At 34.6% G+C, this 15,996-nt stretch overlaps 1 protein-coding gene across 3 annotated transcripts in view; it reads left to right on the forward strand.

The window, feature by feature from the left end:
* Positions 1 to 15,996, forward strand: part of KCNT2 (potassium sodium-activated channel subfamily T member 2) — a 250,958-nt gene that overhangs the window by 169,283 nt on the left and 65,679 nt on the right. For all 3 annotated transcript variants that reach the window (XM_032318559.1, XM_032318558.1, XM_032318557.1), the window contains exons 19-21: positions 1,195 to 1,266; positions 4,483 to 4,617; positions 13,953 to 14,064. In XM_032318559.1, coding sequence (XP_032174450.1) covers positions 1,195 to 1,266; positions 4,483 to 4,617; positions 13,953 to 14,064 — 319 coding nt within the window. The remainder of the gene's footprint in view (positions 1 to 1,194; positions 1,267 to 4,482; positions 4,618 to 13,952; positions 14,065 to 15,996) is intronic.

Genomic DNA, 15,996 nt, shown 5'->3' on the forward strand with positions numbered 1-15,996 from the left:
TTATAATATGTAATAATATGGGGCCTTTTAAAAGGACTACAAAGAAATGTAATGGTGGGAGGGATAGATCAACATTACCATAGTGGTATTCCTTGGCACATCATCTTTTTTCATTTAACTGTATTGTGCATTCTTTTTCTTTAGAGTGTAAAGGGTTAAGAAGATGATTAGCAGAAAGAAAATAAGTCAGGGAGGAAAAAGCTTCATTTAGCTGGAATATTATAGGTGCTACACTTCCCTTTTCCTAGAATTTCCCTCTCTTTCTCCTTTACTAGCAAACATCCAGATTAAACATAACCTCTGTGAAATGACCCCTAATTATGCCTGCTAAGTACAACTTACGTTTATTTTTTCTGATTAAAATGCATTGTAATTGTGTGCTTTTATCTGTGCTCCAAAAAATGTATTTCTTACAGTACAAAGAAACACAATATTCTCATATGCCTTAGTATACTGAAGTGTCTGTTGTATCACAAGTTTTGGATACATATATGCTGAGTGAATAAATGCATGAAAGAATCAATAACTTTATAAAATAAATGCAATAGATTAGGTGAGTTTTAAGGAAGCATCCAGGATTATGATGCTTTCCTCAAATATGCATGTAAGTGAAAATTTCAATAACTATTTGCTCAATTATATATGGAGTAAGTCAATTACTTAAAAGGTGAATTATTTTTGTTTTAATTTTCTTTAATAAATGTGGTACATGGGTGCATATACTATATTTATTGACTGGTATCCTGACATATTAAGGGTTGTGTTTAATTGTGTATTTTCCTTAAAGAGAGGTGCTCTTGTTAAGCATGCTAATTTAGTTCTCTACGCTTTGGGCCATCTAAAAAAATCATTAATTTCTCATTTTATTCTGCATGAATAATTTTGAAACTCGTCGATATGACTTTTTAGTTATAATTAAGAATATCAGTTCAGTTCTTTTGTAGAATAATGCCATAATGTTTCTGATTTAGAAAGCAGAAATACAAGTTTTTATCATTCTGAGTGCATTGTATATTTATAACAAGTACAAATAATATTTCATAATTAATGTTAAGAAAAAAGGCACTTAAAATTAATCTTGTCAAACAGTGTTTAGTTTTGGAAATGCAAACTAAGTCAACTTACTTCCTTTCCCTAGAAGCGCTGCCACTGTTGTGACATTGTGTTTCATTTTGTAACCCATCTGCTACTTAGGCCAGATATGCATTTTCTGGATGCAATCTGTTGGTTTCCAATGGTTTACTACATGGTGGGCTCTATTGACAAGTAGGTGACGAAATCTTTGGCACACTAACCAGCGTGGTGTCCTGTGGTTTGTCATGTGCTGTGGCCCCGTGTTGCATGATGAGTGTAATTTGCCATTTCAGTATTGCAAATATGGTGTATTTTGCATGCAGAGCTTATGTTCTTGTGTTACAAATCTTGTATTCAAACTTGCGAAGCAGTAATCTGTTGTTGAATTAAAACAAATCTCGCTGCATGTGAATTTTGTCACTTTTGTTTAGTTTCTAAAGCTATTTCAGTTTTGTGTTGTCTCTAGCAATAACGTTATTACTGTGGGCCTTGGGGTAGAGAAAATCTAATGGTCCACTGTTGTGATGCTTGATGACATTGTCATAACTTCTGGAAATCTTCCAGTAATTTAAAGATGCTCCTTTTAAGCCAGATTTATAAACTAGAGCATTTCCTTAAGAACTTCCTTTATTTTAGTAACATATATCAGTATATAATTTCTAAAAATTTGTTAATCAAAAAGTCAAATGTGTGCAATGTGTATTAAAATATAAATTCTTTTATATGGATGAATATGATTTATAGGAAATATAAAACTAAGATCATAAAACTACTATGTTTATAAAATGTGCTAGTTTTCCATTTAAAAAAAAAGTCAGCCAGAGCCTTCAAAACAAAATGCTAAAGTTACTAATTAAGAATTTTCATGCTTACGTTTGTCCTGTAGATTGAAAAAACAAAGTTTTATAACTTTGGAAGTGTTTATTGGCTGTGGATACATTAAAGAGCAAACTGACTAATGTTTATTTAATTCTATATTAATGTAATTTGCATTATCAGATATCTTAATACTAATCAACTAAGATGTAGTTAAATGTATTGAAATTACTATTTAAATTTATAAACATGAAATCAACCTTTATTTTATAGTAATATTACTTTGGAGTGATAGTATTCTACTGAAATTCATTAGAAAAACAATATTTAAAAAAAAAAAAAAACCCTCCCATCTGTCTTTGCTGATGTAAACTATGAAATGAATTCTTTATGGAAGTGTTTATGGTGAGGGAAAGAAGAAAGGAGCGGATCAACTTCCTATGATTAGAGATGACACGGGATTGGCTACAAGTTGATCATTATTGAATCTGAGTGGGTGATTGGATTATGGAGATTCACTGTGTTCTTCTCTTACCCTAGTGTTTGAATTTTCATTAAAAAGCCAAAAACACCTTTGAGTGAATTAAAACACTTACAAACAGTCCCGTGGATTCATACATTCACATTACAGTTCTCCTTGAAAAGGAAGGCTTAGAAAACAGTTAAAAGGAAGTGTTGCCATTTAGATTATCTTTTTTTCATGAATATTGACTTATTTCTTAGGCAGCCATCTGGTGGCCAAATGCTGTAAAGCAACTATGCTGAATAAAAATACAGGCAGTGGCTTTGCAAATAGGATAGTGTGGAGAAGTCATGACAGACAGACGTAGTGTTGTAAACAGACGTAGTGTTGTAAGAATAAATTTGTAGCCAGATTAAAAAAGGGGAAAAAGGAGTAAAAATTATTATTAAATGGATATAAAATTAAATAATCTAACCTTAAAACCTGAAAAACAAAATGTTTATACATGGTTCTGAAATGCCATTCCAATTTATGTATTTACTATAGATTTAAACTTATATTTATCATAATTACTAAAGTCACTTGTCAAGGCTATACGTAAACTACGACAGCCAATATTTTGAGTATGGAATGAACTGAAACATGTGGGTATAGGTAGCTATTAGCTATTTAGCACAGGTATGCATAATAAATTTTTTTGTCAAGTTTCAACTTCATTGACTTATTACTGATGAAATATTCATTTTCCCATCATAACTTGTATCTGTATATCTTTTAACAATCAAGCTTATCTTCTATCACCTTATCTTTCCCTTTTTTAATATAGATAATTATAGTGAAGAGATTATTTTTTATTGGGGAAAAAACCCTAAGAATTCAAATAGAAAATGATTCAAAATTATAGTAAGGTGGATTGAAGGTATATGACTTGGTCATCATTTTTATGACCCATAAGGGACCATATTACATTAATTTTCCACCTACTTCTTTCTTTTTTAAAACAGTTTTTTAATAGATACAAGAACAATTGTGAATTTCCAAGTTAAAAGAAACATCAAAATAAGATATTTCTAGGGATTAAACTTGATCATCTTATTGATTCGAAATTATGGCCCTGACCCCTCTTACCAGGCAATTTACCTGTAATTTAAGAATCTCAAAGGAACTACCGTTCTTTAAGTTCTCCACTTCTATTTTAAATCAGAAGATGTGGGCATCATTTAGCCCAATTCTTCTCCATCCTCAATCAACTTAGTACCTAGAACATTCTTATACTCCTTCAAGGTCAGTCTCCTTTATCTGATTCAGTTGTATTTTTCTGTTTTGTATGAAGCAGAGGCAGGGGAGAGTGGTTCTTTCAGTCAGCTTCAATGGCAACATTTTCTTTTAATTCAGTGGGAGAATGCTAGTATTTAACAGTGGTAGAGGAAAAGACTATTATAATTCATGGGAATTTGTATCCTGGTTTAGCAGGCATTTCACACAGTCAAAAAGATCAGGTCATTAAATCACTGGCTCAAAACCTTTAGGCTGGCTGAATGGTAAGTTTGAATACAACTGATGTTTATATATTTTTCATGCTCATGGCTGTGCAGAACCAATCTTTAACACATAGCTTTACACAGAGAAATAATACACATTTAAAAATAAACACTTCACAGTTTAATACTTCTTTGTTGGGCTAAGCCATCTAAATTAATATAAGCATTCATTGCTACTCTTACCAAAAGTACCATAGGAATTATAAAGAATAAATAAATGTCCTGCCTTTGAAATAGTGTGCTAACCATAAAAACATAGTTCTAATGTGCTTTATCTATTTGATTGCAAAATGGGTGTTTTTCATGTTTTAGTTATATAATTGATAAATATTATTAAATAAAATTTCTTAACACATAATGCTTTGAAATGGTTGGGATCTAATGAAACAGAGAGAGCTCAAAGATATGAATATTTCATGTCAGCACAGAATACTATATTTTAATTCCCATCAACTTGTATCTACCAGGGCAGATAGTGTGAAAGCCATCTCTAATGGCAGCCTATACAAGTGTAGTGGATAAGCACGCCCTGTTCGTAGTATGGTGGTTTATTGAAAGCCTGTTCTTCTCTGTTGATTTTTATCAAAGCCTAGATGATTTACTCAGGTGTGGAGTGACTTTTGCTGCCAACATGGTGGTTGTGGACAAAGAGAGTACCATGAGTGCAGAGGAAGACTACATGGCCGACGCCAAAACAATTGTAAATGTGCAGACCCTTTTCAGGTAAATGTCTCAATAACTCAGCCCTGTGGCCTATTTACTGCTAATATTGGTGAAATATTTGACTCTGACTCTGTATATAAAGAATGAACATGAGGTACTTACATTGAAGTTATATTCATTCATTTGATCCTAAAGCAAATGCTTATTTAGCCTCCAATGTAGGACTGGCACTGTATGGTTAATTTCTAACTCAGGGTCATTCTTTTCAAAGCAGATAGAGTAACAAACCTGTTTTCTGGTGTAGTTTAACAATAACAAATTCTAATTCCTGTGCAGTTGCAGTCAAGATTTTTGATGGACAAAGTGGGACCTAATTTTGGTTTTATGCCTGGCAGTGGCCAAAAGTATGCATTTACAATCTGGATTACTAAATGAAATATTGTAAGGCTGTGAAAAGGTAATTTACCCATGTTAAGAGCCAACTCATAACCTTATCCTCACTATTTTCCTGTTTTTCATTAATAAACTTGCCCAGATAGGAATTTCCATTATGATTATCTTTGGGTAAGAAAGAAAACTAGAGAAAAGTCCATGCTATAAGCAAAGTCAAAATTACTTGTAAATGAAGACATCTTTGTCACTTGAAATGGTTCTTTCTGAAATCATTTTAAAATGTAAATATCTAAAAGATCATTAATTTAGTTTTGTGAGTTTTGTGGAAGTCTAAAGGAACTATCTGAGGTACCAGATTATGGAAGTAAATAAAACAGTCTGAACTCCATCATCATCTCTTGTTCCACATTAACACCTTCATATTGTAGCAAAGCCTGTATTGAGGGTAATTATCAATTTGTTGTTTGAGTTCAGAATTCAGAAGAGAAAGCCTAGATGTGAGTCCCACTTATGTTGACTATTTATTATATGCTCTTAGGCACGTTACTTCCTTCTCTAAACCTCGTGTCTTAATCACAAGGTTGTTTGGGATTTAAAAATATGTACTGCTGTAGTACATGGTTGGAAGTTTTCAGTTACTCTATGAATGTTAGGGACTGTAATTATTAGCACTATCATGACCACTTTCATGTGAAAATAGAAAAGTAGAAAAGCCACAGACTTTGGAACAGTACAGCAGCAAACTTCATCTGGCACTTCAATCCCTGAGGTTCCAGCGGATACATGTGACTTTAAGTATATTTCTTAACCTCATAGAAATTCAGTTTCTCATATCTATAAAATGCATGTGGAAAATAATTAACCCTTCCTGCAGTGTTAATGTAAGGACCAGAAATTAGGTAGGTGATGAATCTGTCACAGCATCTGGAAAATTTACTCAGAACTTGCATAAGAACCTCTTGTTCCAAAAGTAGAAAAATGTATCCTCTAAAGTTACTGTACTGTGGCAGTTCATTTAGAATATAGCTAACTAGTTATTGGGCTAAATGAAATAGTATATTTAAAGGTTGCATAGCACATGTTTAAAATATGACATATATGTAAGTAATCCCCCCACCCCCGGAGAATGAAAAAAGAAATTACAAGTGGAAAATTAATTCAGAGAGGGATGAGATTTATAGCCAGCGAACAAAGTGAAATCATACTTTTTGGTTCTATGCATGGCAAAAGTTAGTTACATTTTTAACAGGGGAGGATCCCCAGTCTGTTTATGAAACATATCACTTTAATTTTCAGCTTATTAATGCTTTATTTCTATTATGCTTTATTTTTTGTTATGGTAAAGTTTCAATGATTTGGCTTGGCTTTTATTATATAGTCTATGAATGAGTTATTTTGATTTACAGATAATAATAAATAGATAATAATAAATCCCCATCTTCCTGAAAGGTGCAAAGGCTCTAATCTTTTAAAACTAACTGACCAGAATAACTAAAAGCAGATATCTATGTTGTGGTATTATCATCATTTCACTAAGTACGTAACAATATTTTTCAGGAAAAAAAAAATCTGTGAAACTCTTTAACGGAATAGTCCTTGAGCTGGTGATCAGTGCATGCTAAACTAGGCTAGTCTTGCATAATAAAGTACAAAAGTCAGATACTGATTGATCCTTGTGATGTATGGAATGTTGCTTATATAGACAAATGACCAAAATCATGCAGATTTGGCCATTTCATTGTATAGATGCAGTCAGTTACCACTTTTTGGCCATTTCATTGTATAGATGCAGTCAGTTACCACTTTTGAGGTCACTTTCCCACATTCCTTGATGATTTGGGTTCCTGATTCACTGTGACTCTTGAAAGCCCTATTTCTACCATCATTCTTGATGATTTCAGCAATTCCATTTAGACGATCCTTTCAATGTCTTACCTTAGGCACCTATTCTCCTGGTCATAGCCTTTTCCTTGAAGTACCAGTAACATTCCCCTCCTTCCTCTCAATTTCATTGAGCTCTGGGAATACCACTGCTTATTTTCTGCTTCAATTCTTCTAATACCTCCAATTTTTAATAGTCCTGTGTCTCCACTGGAACATACTACCCACTGGATCAAATACCTTTTCACTTTCCTTATTCACCTGAGAGCTTTTCTTCCCTCCTTACCAGATTAAGTTCCAGATCAATCATTATAATCACTCCTGTGCTGAAACCCTAAACAGATAATTACTGATTATCTACTATGGACTGATACCGATCTCAACTCTCCCATTCTCCCTTCCTCCACTCCCAGTTTTCTTTCAGGTTCTCTGCCCACTACCTTGCATGAAATTCCTTAAAGACAGATGACCAGTTCCAGAGGTAGAATCCAGATATCCTCATAAGTGTGCAACAGGCAACCAGAAATCTCATCCCAGTGGCTGGGTACCAAGCTATTTAGGACTAAAGCATAATACTCCATCTTCAAGGGAATGTTGAGTATACAAGAGTGAATAGTGTTAAAAATGATTGAAGAAGACAATTTAGGTGATACAAATAGACTTTATTTAACACTTCATGAAGTGGGCAGTCTCCATTCCTAAGGTCCAGACAGGGTGGGCGGCAGGAAGCTCTTATAGGATAAAGAACAAGGAACAGGAAAGAGAAAAACAAAATGAGTAAGGAACAAGGAACAAAGAACTAAGTGTAGAGCCCAGGTTTGGCTTGGCATTTGGGGGTTGGCTGACTGGGTATATTGTGTTTCTGGTCAAGTATAGCATTTATGGGTGTCAAATGACAAAACTAAAACAATTTAGTAACAAGCTTGATAGCCTTTATTCAAGGGAAGATAGCCTATGGATTGGGCAAGTATGGTGCTTCACAAGCAGTGGGACATTTTTCCAGAGAGATCCAGGGCAAGAGCGAGATTTAAAGAATGCTAGAAGGGGCACCTTGTAAATTCGGCATGGCGGGCTAGGAGGTCAGGCATTTCCTGGTCAGGCTAGTAGATCCTGTTCTCTACAATAAGCTGACTAGCTAAAGCTGATTTGGAGGATTGAGATTAGTGTATACTAGGTTTCCTTAATAGGTATTCACTATAAGTACTTGGGACTTAAGTTTAGATTTGTGATGTGGGCGGGGCCACGGAGGCAGCCTCCGAGTTGTGGGTCCTGATATGCAAATTAATTTTATCACAGAGACACAAAAGTTAGAATCTAAGTTTTAGTTTGCTGACATGGCAACCTAGCAGGAGAAGCTCCGTCTTGGGCTTAGGAATTTATTTCAATAATGGTATCTCTAAAATATCTCACCCAGTCCTTCCATCTTCATGAATGTCATTAATTTCCTCAAAGGAGAACCAAATTCTAATCTGCTTGGCATCTGTATGCATTTAGCAAACTAAGGTGACCTTATGCTGTTGCTCTGCATGGGACGATGCTACATTTTGTTTTAGCATTTGTAAAGGACTGTGAAGCTCTTTGGGCACATTCCATTTCAACTTGATTATTTTGACACTCCATTTTGATGCGGGGGCATTTTGACTTTTGCATTCTCAGCTTTTAAAATGACTTAAGGAATATGTTAGAAAAATCTTCAATCTGTGCTTGTATTAGAGCCCAGGAGACAAGATTGAGATGGAAATCAAGTATGAAATGAAAGTAACGGGGCTCTGGTTCACAAATTATTGGTATAACTGGTATCGTCTGTTTTGCCAGTCTGGGGTAAGGTTAAATTTGTTGTTATTCAGAAGCTCACATTGATCACTTGAACCCCTGCCTTACTAGGACATAGAGCTTCACTTGGCAAGCCTTTATTCCTTCCAGATTGTTCAAGGACCTTTCAGAGTTACTCAGTCCCAAAAGACCAAAGGCAAAAGTAGGAGAATCTCATTAATGCATTAGCAGTATAGTTGGGGGTAGGAGTGAGGTTTAAGAAGAGTTAGAGGAGAGCTAGGGGCATGAGAAGGATGCCTTTTCGTCTGGAATTGCATTTATAACTTAAACATATTTTTGTAATTGAAAACAACTACACAGTTCAGTGTGTCTTTATACAGTGTGGCAATTATGGGTTTGCTGGGTTTGCCTCTGCCTATTTCTTCCAGAGAACCCTTTCAGGAAGTATTTTATTTTCCACATTCAGAGTCTAGAACTTGGCATACAAAGTTTCAACACTCAAATACTTGATCACTCCTGAAGTTTGTGCAGTTTTCCAAATTGAAAGACCAGCAAGTCCTCACTTTTAAGTTTCTCTTCCTAAAGTTTTACCGAAGAAGTACCTGGTATGTTTGAACATATTGCCTGTTTTTACATTTTTATGAAGAAGTGTTGATCTTAGCTAAATTTAAACAACTGTGCCAAAACGTGCAAAACGTGCTTTGAATTAAAAACAACTGCTTCAAAATGGCTACGTCAGACTAAGTATCAAAATGCTCTACTTAGGGAATGTTTGGCGTGTCAATGGCATCTCTCATTATCCTCATTTAGCTGGGAAAAAAAGCAGCATTGAAGGCAGCTTACTGGCTCATCCTATCTTATATAGGAAAAAAAAAAAATGGCTGATTCAAACCAACGGCCTTAAGTCTGTGCATCCGGAAAAGAAAAAGCAAGAAAACTTTCTGTGGAAGTTGAGAAGCAGAGAATTTTCTAGAGAGCACACAAGATAGTTAAAACATTAGTTTAATACAGAATGGCTACGAATGCAAATAGTTACTAATGTAAAAGATAAACTAAGGCATACTAACAATTGTGAGTAAAAATTGGTTCAAATCTGGCAGCGCCAGATAGGAAGTGGTTAGAAACGCTCCAAGAACAGGAGTTAGGGACTCATCGAGAAGAGGCAGAAGCAAAGCAAGGAAATTATTTGGCCACGGCTTAAGTGGTTTTATTCAAGATAGCCTAGCCGACTGTGTGGATGTCCTTTGGTTTTGATGTCTTAGCCTTGAGGCTTTTATAGGCTGAGGTTTTGGCTTGCTTACGTAGGCTGAAGTGTTAGGACCTTCTCAGTCTAATAGTCTCTTCATTTAGTTGATTTAGCATCGATTTATCTGCCTTGTAAAAGCCTAGGAGTGACTTAGTTCAGAAGTCCCTTGGGCTGATATTTTAATATGAAGATATTTTTGTGTTTGCTTTTCCCCCTAAAATTTAGCTGATTAAACTACTAAGATAACTACCATTAGTGCTCTGTCTGTGGAAACATTCATTCAAGTCATGGATCTGTGATGTGTTTGGAAGGAGAAATTCTTGCATTAGCCCAGTACAGGTCAGGTGGACCTCTACATACACCTACAGCTTGATTTATCCACGGGGTATTACTAAGCATCTAGTGAGTTTGGGGCCTCTACAGGATGCTGTCTATGGCTGCTGTGGTGCTGAAGGCAGACAGTGATCAGTCGTGATGAAGGCATTCTGGCTTTGAGTTGCTGATAGTCTAAGCTGGGAACATGAAACAATTCATTTAAAAATTGAACTGGAGAATGGTGAAAATTAAAATTAAGTTTAAAAAATTAAAATTAAATTTTAATTTAATTTTTAATTAATTTTTAAATTTAAATTAATTTAGAATTAATTACATTTAATTTAAAAGTAAATTTAAATTTAATTTAAAATTTAATTTAAAAATTAAATTTAAGGGCGCCTGGGTGGCTCAGTGGGTTAAGCCGCTGCCTTCGGCTCAGGTCATGATCTCAGGGTCCTGGGATCGAGTCCCGCATCGGGCTCTCTGCTCAGCAGGGAGCCTGCTTCCCTCTCTCTCTCTCTGCCTGCCTCTCCATCTACTTGTGATTTCTCTCTGTCAAATAAATAAATAAAATCTTTAAAAAAAAATTAAATTTAAAAAAAGAATGTTATATACATCCAGACAACAAGAGTATATGATCTAGTCCAGTGATCAAGGAACACCTCCCTGAGAAATTCATCTTTCACCTGCAAGTTAGACTAAGCCGGCAAAGAGAGGAGGCGAGCATGCCACATGGGGGCAGCATAGCCAAAGGCTCGAGGTCCTGGTTTCCAGAGCTTCGCAGCAAGTCGATCTTCATTACAGGAGTTAACAGGAAGGAAACCACGGAAAGATGGAGTTTTAAAATATTGTTTTAGCTACAATGTGAAAAGTGGTTTGCGGTAGGAGGGGGGGATAGTAAGAGCAGGGAGAGCTGGTCATTTAAAAGATTCGCCTCCCCAGGATGCTAAGAGCATAAATGGCAAGCTAAAAAATAAAAATAAAAAAGAGAATATTGTCTTCAGCTTGGCACAAGTAGTCATAGTCTCATTGAAGAAATAACATACCTCTACACTTGGAAAATGATATAATTGAAAATATTGGTAATGAATTTGCATAAATGCGAGAATGATTCCTTTATATAGTAAAAAAATATTTTTGTATTCTTTTGATTATTTACATGGATAAATTTAAATATAGGACATATCTGATATTTATTATAGTCTCGTTTATTACTAACTCGGACTCAGACCTAAAGTATTTAAAAAGCGTTTGTAAAAAAAATTCATATTTATTTTAGTGTTTAGTGTTTAGTCAATCGTAGTCTAAAACTAGTGTTTCATATATCTAAGTGTGTGCACCTATATATAAAGTATACTCCCATTACTCAGAAACATCATGCCCAGCCATCTGCCCAACAGATCGAAATTTATAATGTAAAACAATAGCTGAGTACTTTTATTAAGATACTATAAACATTTTCCAGGTTTATATGTCCTTGTGTTTGTTTTGCTTCAATATATAATTGCAGCTAGTCCCAGAGTTCTCCCAGTGGTCTGGGAAATAGAGTATATAGTGTGTTTTCCATCTCTGTATTAGTTAGTATTACAAGGCATGTCTGTCAAAAATACTTTTTGAATAAATTAATTTAGGCAGAGAACTATTCCACAGAGATTTTGTACATCTCCACAGTGATACTCACATCACTCAATCAGAACATAAACTAATTGTAGAAAAGTTTTAAATAGAAAAAACAATATTGTTTTTCAACTGTAATATTGCTTTAATGTGATCCTCATACCTAGGGAAGATAGACTTTTTATGTCATTTTATATCTAAGATACCTTATAAACAGAATGTGTTTTAGGCCATGTTAAGGCCCAGAAATAGAATTATAGATGAGTATTTAAAAGATATATAATTAATATAAACCAAATTTATAAAAGTATTATAATTGAATGTGAATAATATTTTGTAGGTTTAAAAGGCAATGCAATAAAACATTTCAATATTTAAGTCTTATTTTGTTATAGATATGGGTTATAGTTACAGATTTTCACTAGGTGGCAGACTTAGGTAATGCATTCACTTTCTCAGTCTAAACAGTGGTATAGGTTCATTTATACAGAACAGAAATGGTACATCATATACATTTTTTTTGGTTCTATCTAATTTCCATTCTACAAGTCACTAAAGTACAATGATCAGGTCACCTAATCATATTACCACTCACTGTAACTCAGACCTCTAATATATAGCTACATATATATATTTCTATTTGATATAATGTGTTAAAAAGACAACTATCATATGATCTCCCTGATATGAGGAAGTGGTGATGCAACATGGGGGCTTAAGTGGGTAGGAGAAGAATAAATGAAACAAGATGGGATTGGGAGGGAGACAAACCATAAGTGACTCTTAATCTCACAAAACAAACTGAGGGTTGCTGGGGGGAGGGGGTTCGGGAGAAGGGGGTGGGATTATGGACATTGGGGAGGGTATGTACTTTGGTGAGTGCTGTGAAGTGTGTAAACCTGGTGATTCACAGACCTGTACCCCTGGAGATAAAAATATATGTTTATAAAAATTAAAAAATTAAAAATAAAAAAGGGATTATATCATCCAAGTAATCATAAATATATCCAAAGTTAGAATAATGCTATCTATGGAAGATAAATGTATATTTCTCAGAGAAAATGAAAATTTCCCGAAAGATGAAATAGCTTTTCATTGGTTTGCAACTACATTTTTCTCACAAATTACTTTTCTGGCCTTATATCTCAACACTGTTCTAGATGCTTCTCATGAGCTGTCCGTTTACTGGTGTCTTAATGCTACATAATCTGTGAGGACTCAGCCAGCCATATTTATCACCCCTAGAAAAATATGTACCAAAAAAATATGTACAGCCTTATAATTTATACTTTTTTTAGTTTCCTATAGGTAGTATAGCCTAATTTAAAGGCAAAATTTCACTTCATACTTGTTTTTATGTCCTAGAGACCAGAGCTGTCCTATCACAAATACTTGATAATTACTTGTTAACGTAGGTGTTAAATATTGCCCTCAGTAAATAAAAATAACAATAATGAAGTTAAGATGTGATAGTTATTATCATGTATGTATGTGTGCAGGGGTGTGTGTGTGTGTGTGCAGGGGTGTGTGTGTGTGTTTTGGAGGGAAGGAGGTGTATAGGAAGAAATCTAATGCTTTCTTTAGGATCCTTTTAGAAGAACACTATCAACTGAGCCTTGGCCTCAATTCGTTATAATGAAATGTTATTTCAGCTAAAATATTTTCTCTTCTCAGAAGGTCATTATATCAAGATTTGACATTTAAAATTGCATACTATGAGGATAGGGAACTTAGAAGATCAAAGAACTCATATTATAAACAGCAAGCTTATCACGTGACATCTTTGTCAATCAGTGTATTCATTTATAAATTTTAATTTTAACATTATCCACAAAGTCACCTTGTAACTTCTTAAATCAGCTTCATGAGTTTCTATTCTCTGCCACTTCATAATTGTAGAGAGAAATGTCTAATGAAAGCCAAATTACTAAATTTATTTTTCTTACATTGCTAAAATGTTGGTTAAAATATTCTTTGGAAAACTGTTCCATTTTTCTTGCATTATATGGACAGTTTTTGTGGCAATGCCTGCTGCTGTAATTGCATGTACTTTTATGCCTAAGGCTAGGAAACACTTACTCATAAATATGTTGTTATACAAAAATGCCATATTGGATTGTTAGCGTAATGCAAATGTTCTTTGTGTGTTTGTTTGTTTTTTTTAATACAGGTTGTTTTCCAGTCTCAGTATTATCACAGAACTTACCCACCCAGCCAACATGAGATTCATGCAATTCAGAGCCAAAGACTGTTACTCTCTTGCTCTTTCAAAACTGGAAAAGGTAAGACTTCATATTAAGGAAGTTGCATTTAACTATTTTTCCTGAAAGAGCAATCTGAAATTCCTATATATAGAAAGAAATGTTATGAGGTAGTAAAAATGAAATTACTGTTTTGTATTCTTATTTTGAAACTAAAATCTTAATTTACAATTTTTTAATGTGAATTGATGAATTTTAACCACTTGTATCACAAGTGAACAGAATGAAAATATTCTCTCATCGTCTATTGTAAATTCAAAGCATGATTTACGAAAGAGTTAAATTTTTAATTTAACTTAATTTAATTTAAGTTAAGTTAATTTAACTCTTTTTAATTTAACTCTTCTTTACGAAAGAGTTAAATGCAACAAGAATGCATATACTCACTTATAATGCCAGTTATATTGTTAATATCATTAGTGCTATATCAAGAAACCTATGTTTACAAAGGGCTTTGCAGTTTAAAATAATCCTTAAGGCCTTAGAAAAGTTGCAGGCTTTGTTAAAGCTAGCTTCCCTAATGTCACCAACACAATCTGAGACAAAGCTGAGTTTATTGCTTCCTTAGATAAGGGAGATGGTCACCTCAGGAGAGCTTTGGCAATGCATCAGAACTGCGGAAGCAAGGTCAAAGTTTCTTGAGTACAGGAAATCTTATTTAATGAGGGTCTTTGGAATGGGAGGTTGATTAGGTTTGGGAAGGGATCAGGGTAGTGTGAATGGACAAAGTAGGATTGTAAAGTCATGTTATGTGGACAGAGAGGTGTGGTTTCCATTCTTAATGTCTAACCTGAGTGTGACTGTAAATGGATTTTGTATCAAGCATTTACTTGATACTAGTACACTGGAAGACTTTGATGTAAGAGAAAACATTGGGATTCAATCTTATTCATATGAAAATGTGTTAAATCTATGCCATCTTTATTGTTTATGAAAACATAAGCGGTACAGATAATGATGCCTTATATTTGTTAGTGTTTGGTTAGTTCATTTTTTCATTTGATTTCAATTACCTGTTATGCCAAACACTGTCCTAATTCCTAGGAGACATATTGCTGAGTAAGGACATTATTGCAGTCTGGTTTGTTGATTTCCATCTTCAGTCAGAGCTGGTCACATCATTATATTAGTAGAGCCTTCCCACTGTTCTTTTATAGTCATAGTTAAGGTGTTTTTAGGCACTGCTTTCAGAAGAGGAAACTAAGTGTAAGACAGGTAAAATAACTTTTTCAAGATTATATAGCTCTCAAGATAGAGCAGTAAGAGAATCTTTTTTTTTTTTTTTTAAGATTCTATTTATTTGATAGAAAGCACAAGTAGACAAAGAGGCAGGCAGAGAGAGAGGGAGGGAAGCAGGCTCTCTGCCGAGCAGAGAGCCTGACACAGGGTTCGATCCCAGGACTCTGGGATCATGACCAAAGCCGAAGGCAGAGGCTTTAACCCACTGAGCCACCCAGGTGCCCCAGTGCAGTAAGAGAATCTTAAAGACATTAATGTTCAGGACAGAAAACTTCCATTATGCCACACTACATAGGAGTGGAAGCAAGCTTGGCTAAATTGGCACCGCACCCACGGGCAAACCCAGTTATCAGGAATCCAGCTGAAATCGGTGCTGACATGGTATCTGATGCTCTCCCTCATGTCATACTAGGATTACCTAGTGATGAAGAGCATAGGCTCTGGAGTCCGATTGGTCCATTTCTCTACTATTGTCTGGGAATGGAACCTGGCTAAATTATTTACACATTGATAGCTTTGTGATTCTTCTCTAGAAATAGTGGTAATAGTTAAATAATAAATAGGGCCATTGCGAAGATTATACCACATGATCTATCCAAAACACTTAGCTCAGTTTTGGCATATAATTAGTATTCAAATAAATGGTACTACAAACATGATTATAAATTATTGTGGATGTCACTAATCAATACTCCATTCTATGTATTCAATTTT

Source organism: Mustela erminea, chromosome 17, assembly GCF_009829155.1.
Source record: "Mustela erminea isolate mMusErm1 chromosome 17, mMusErm1.Pri, whole genome shotgun sequence".
Taxonomy (NCBI): Eukaryota; Metazoa; Chordata; class Mammalia; order Carnivora; family Mustelidae; genus Mustela; species Mustela erminea.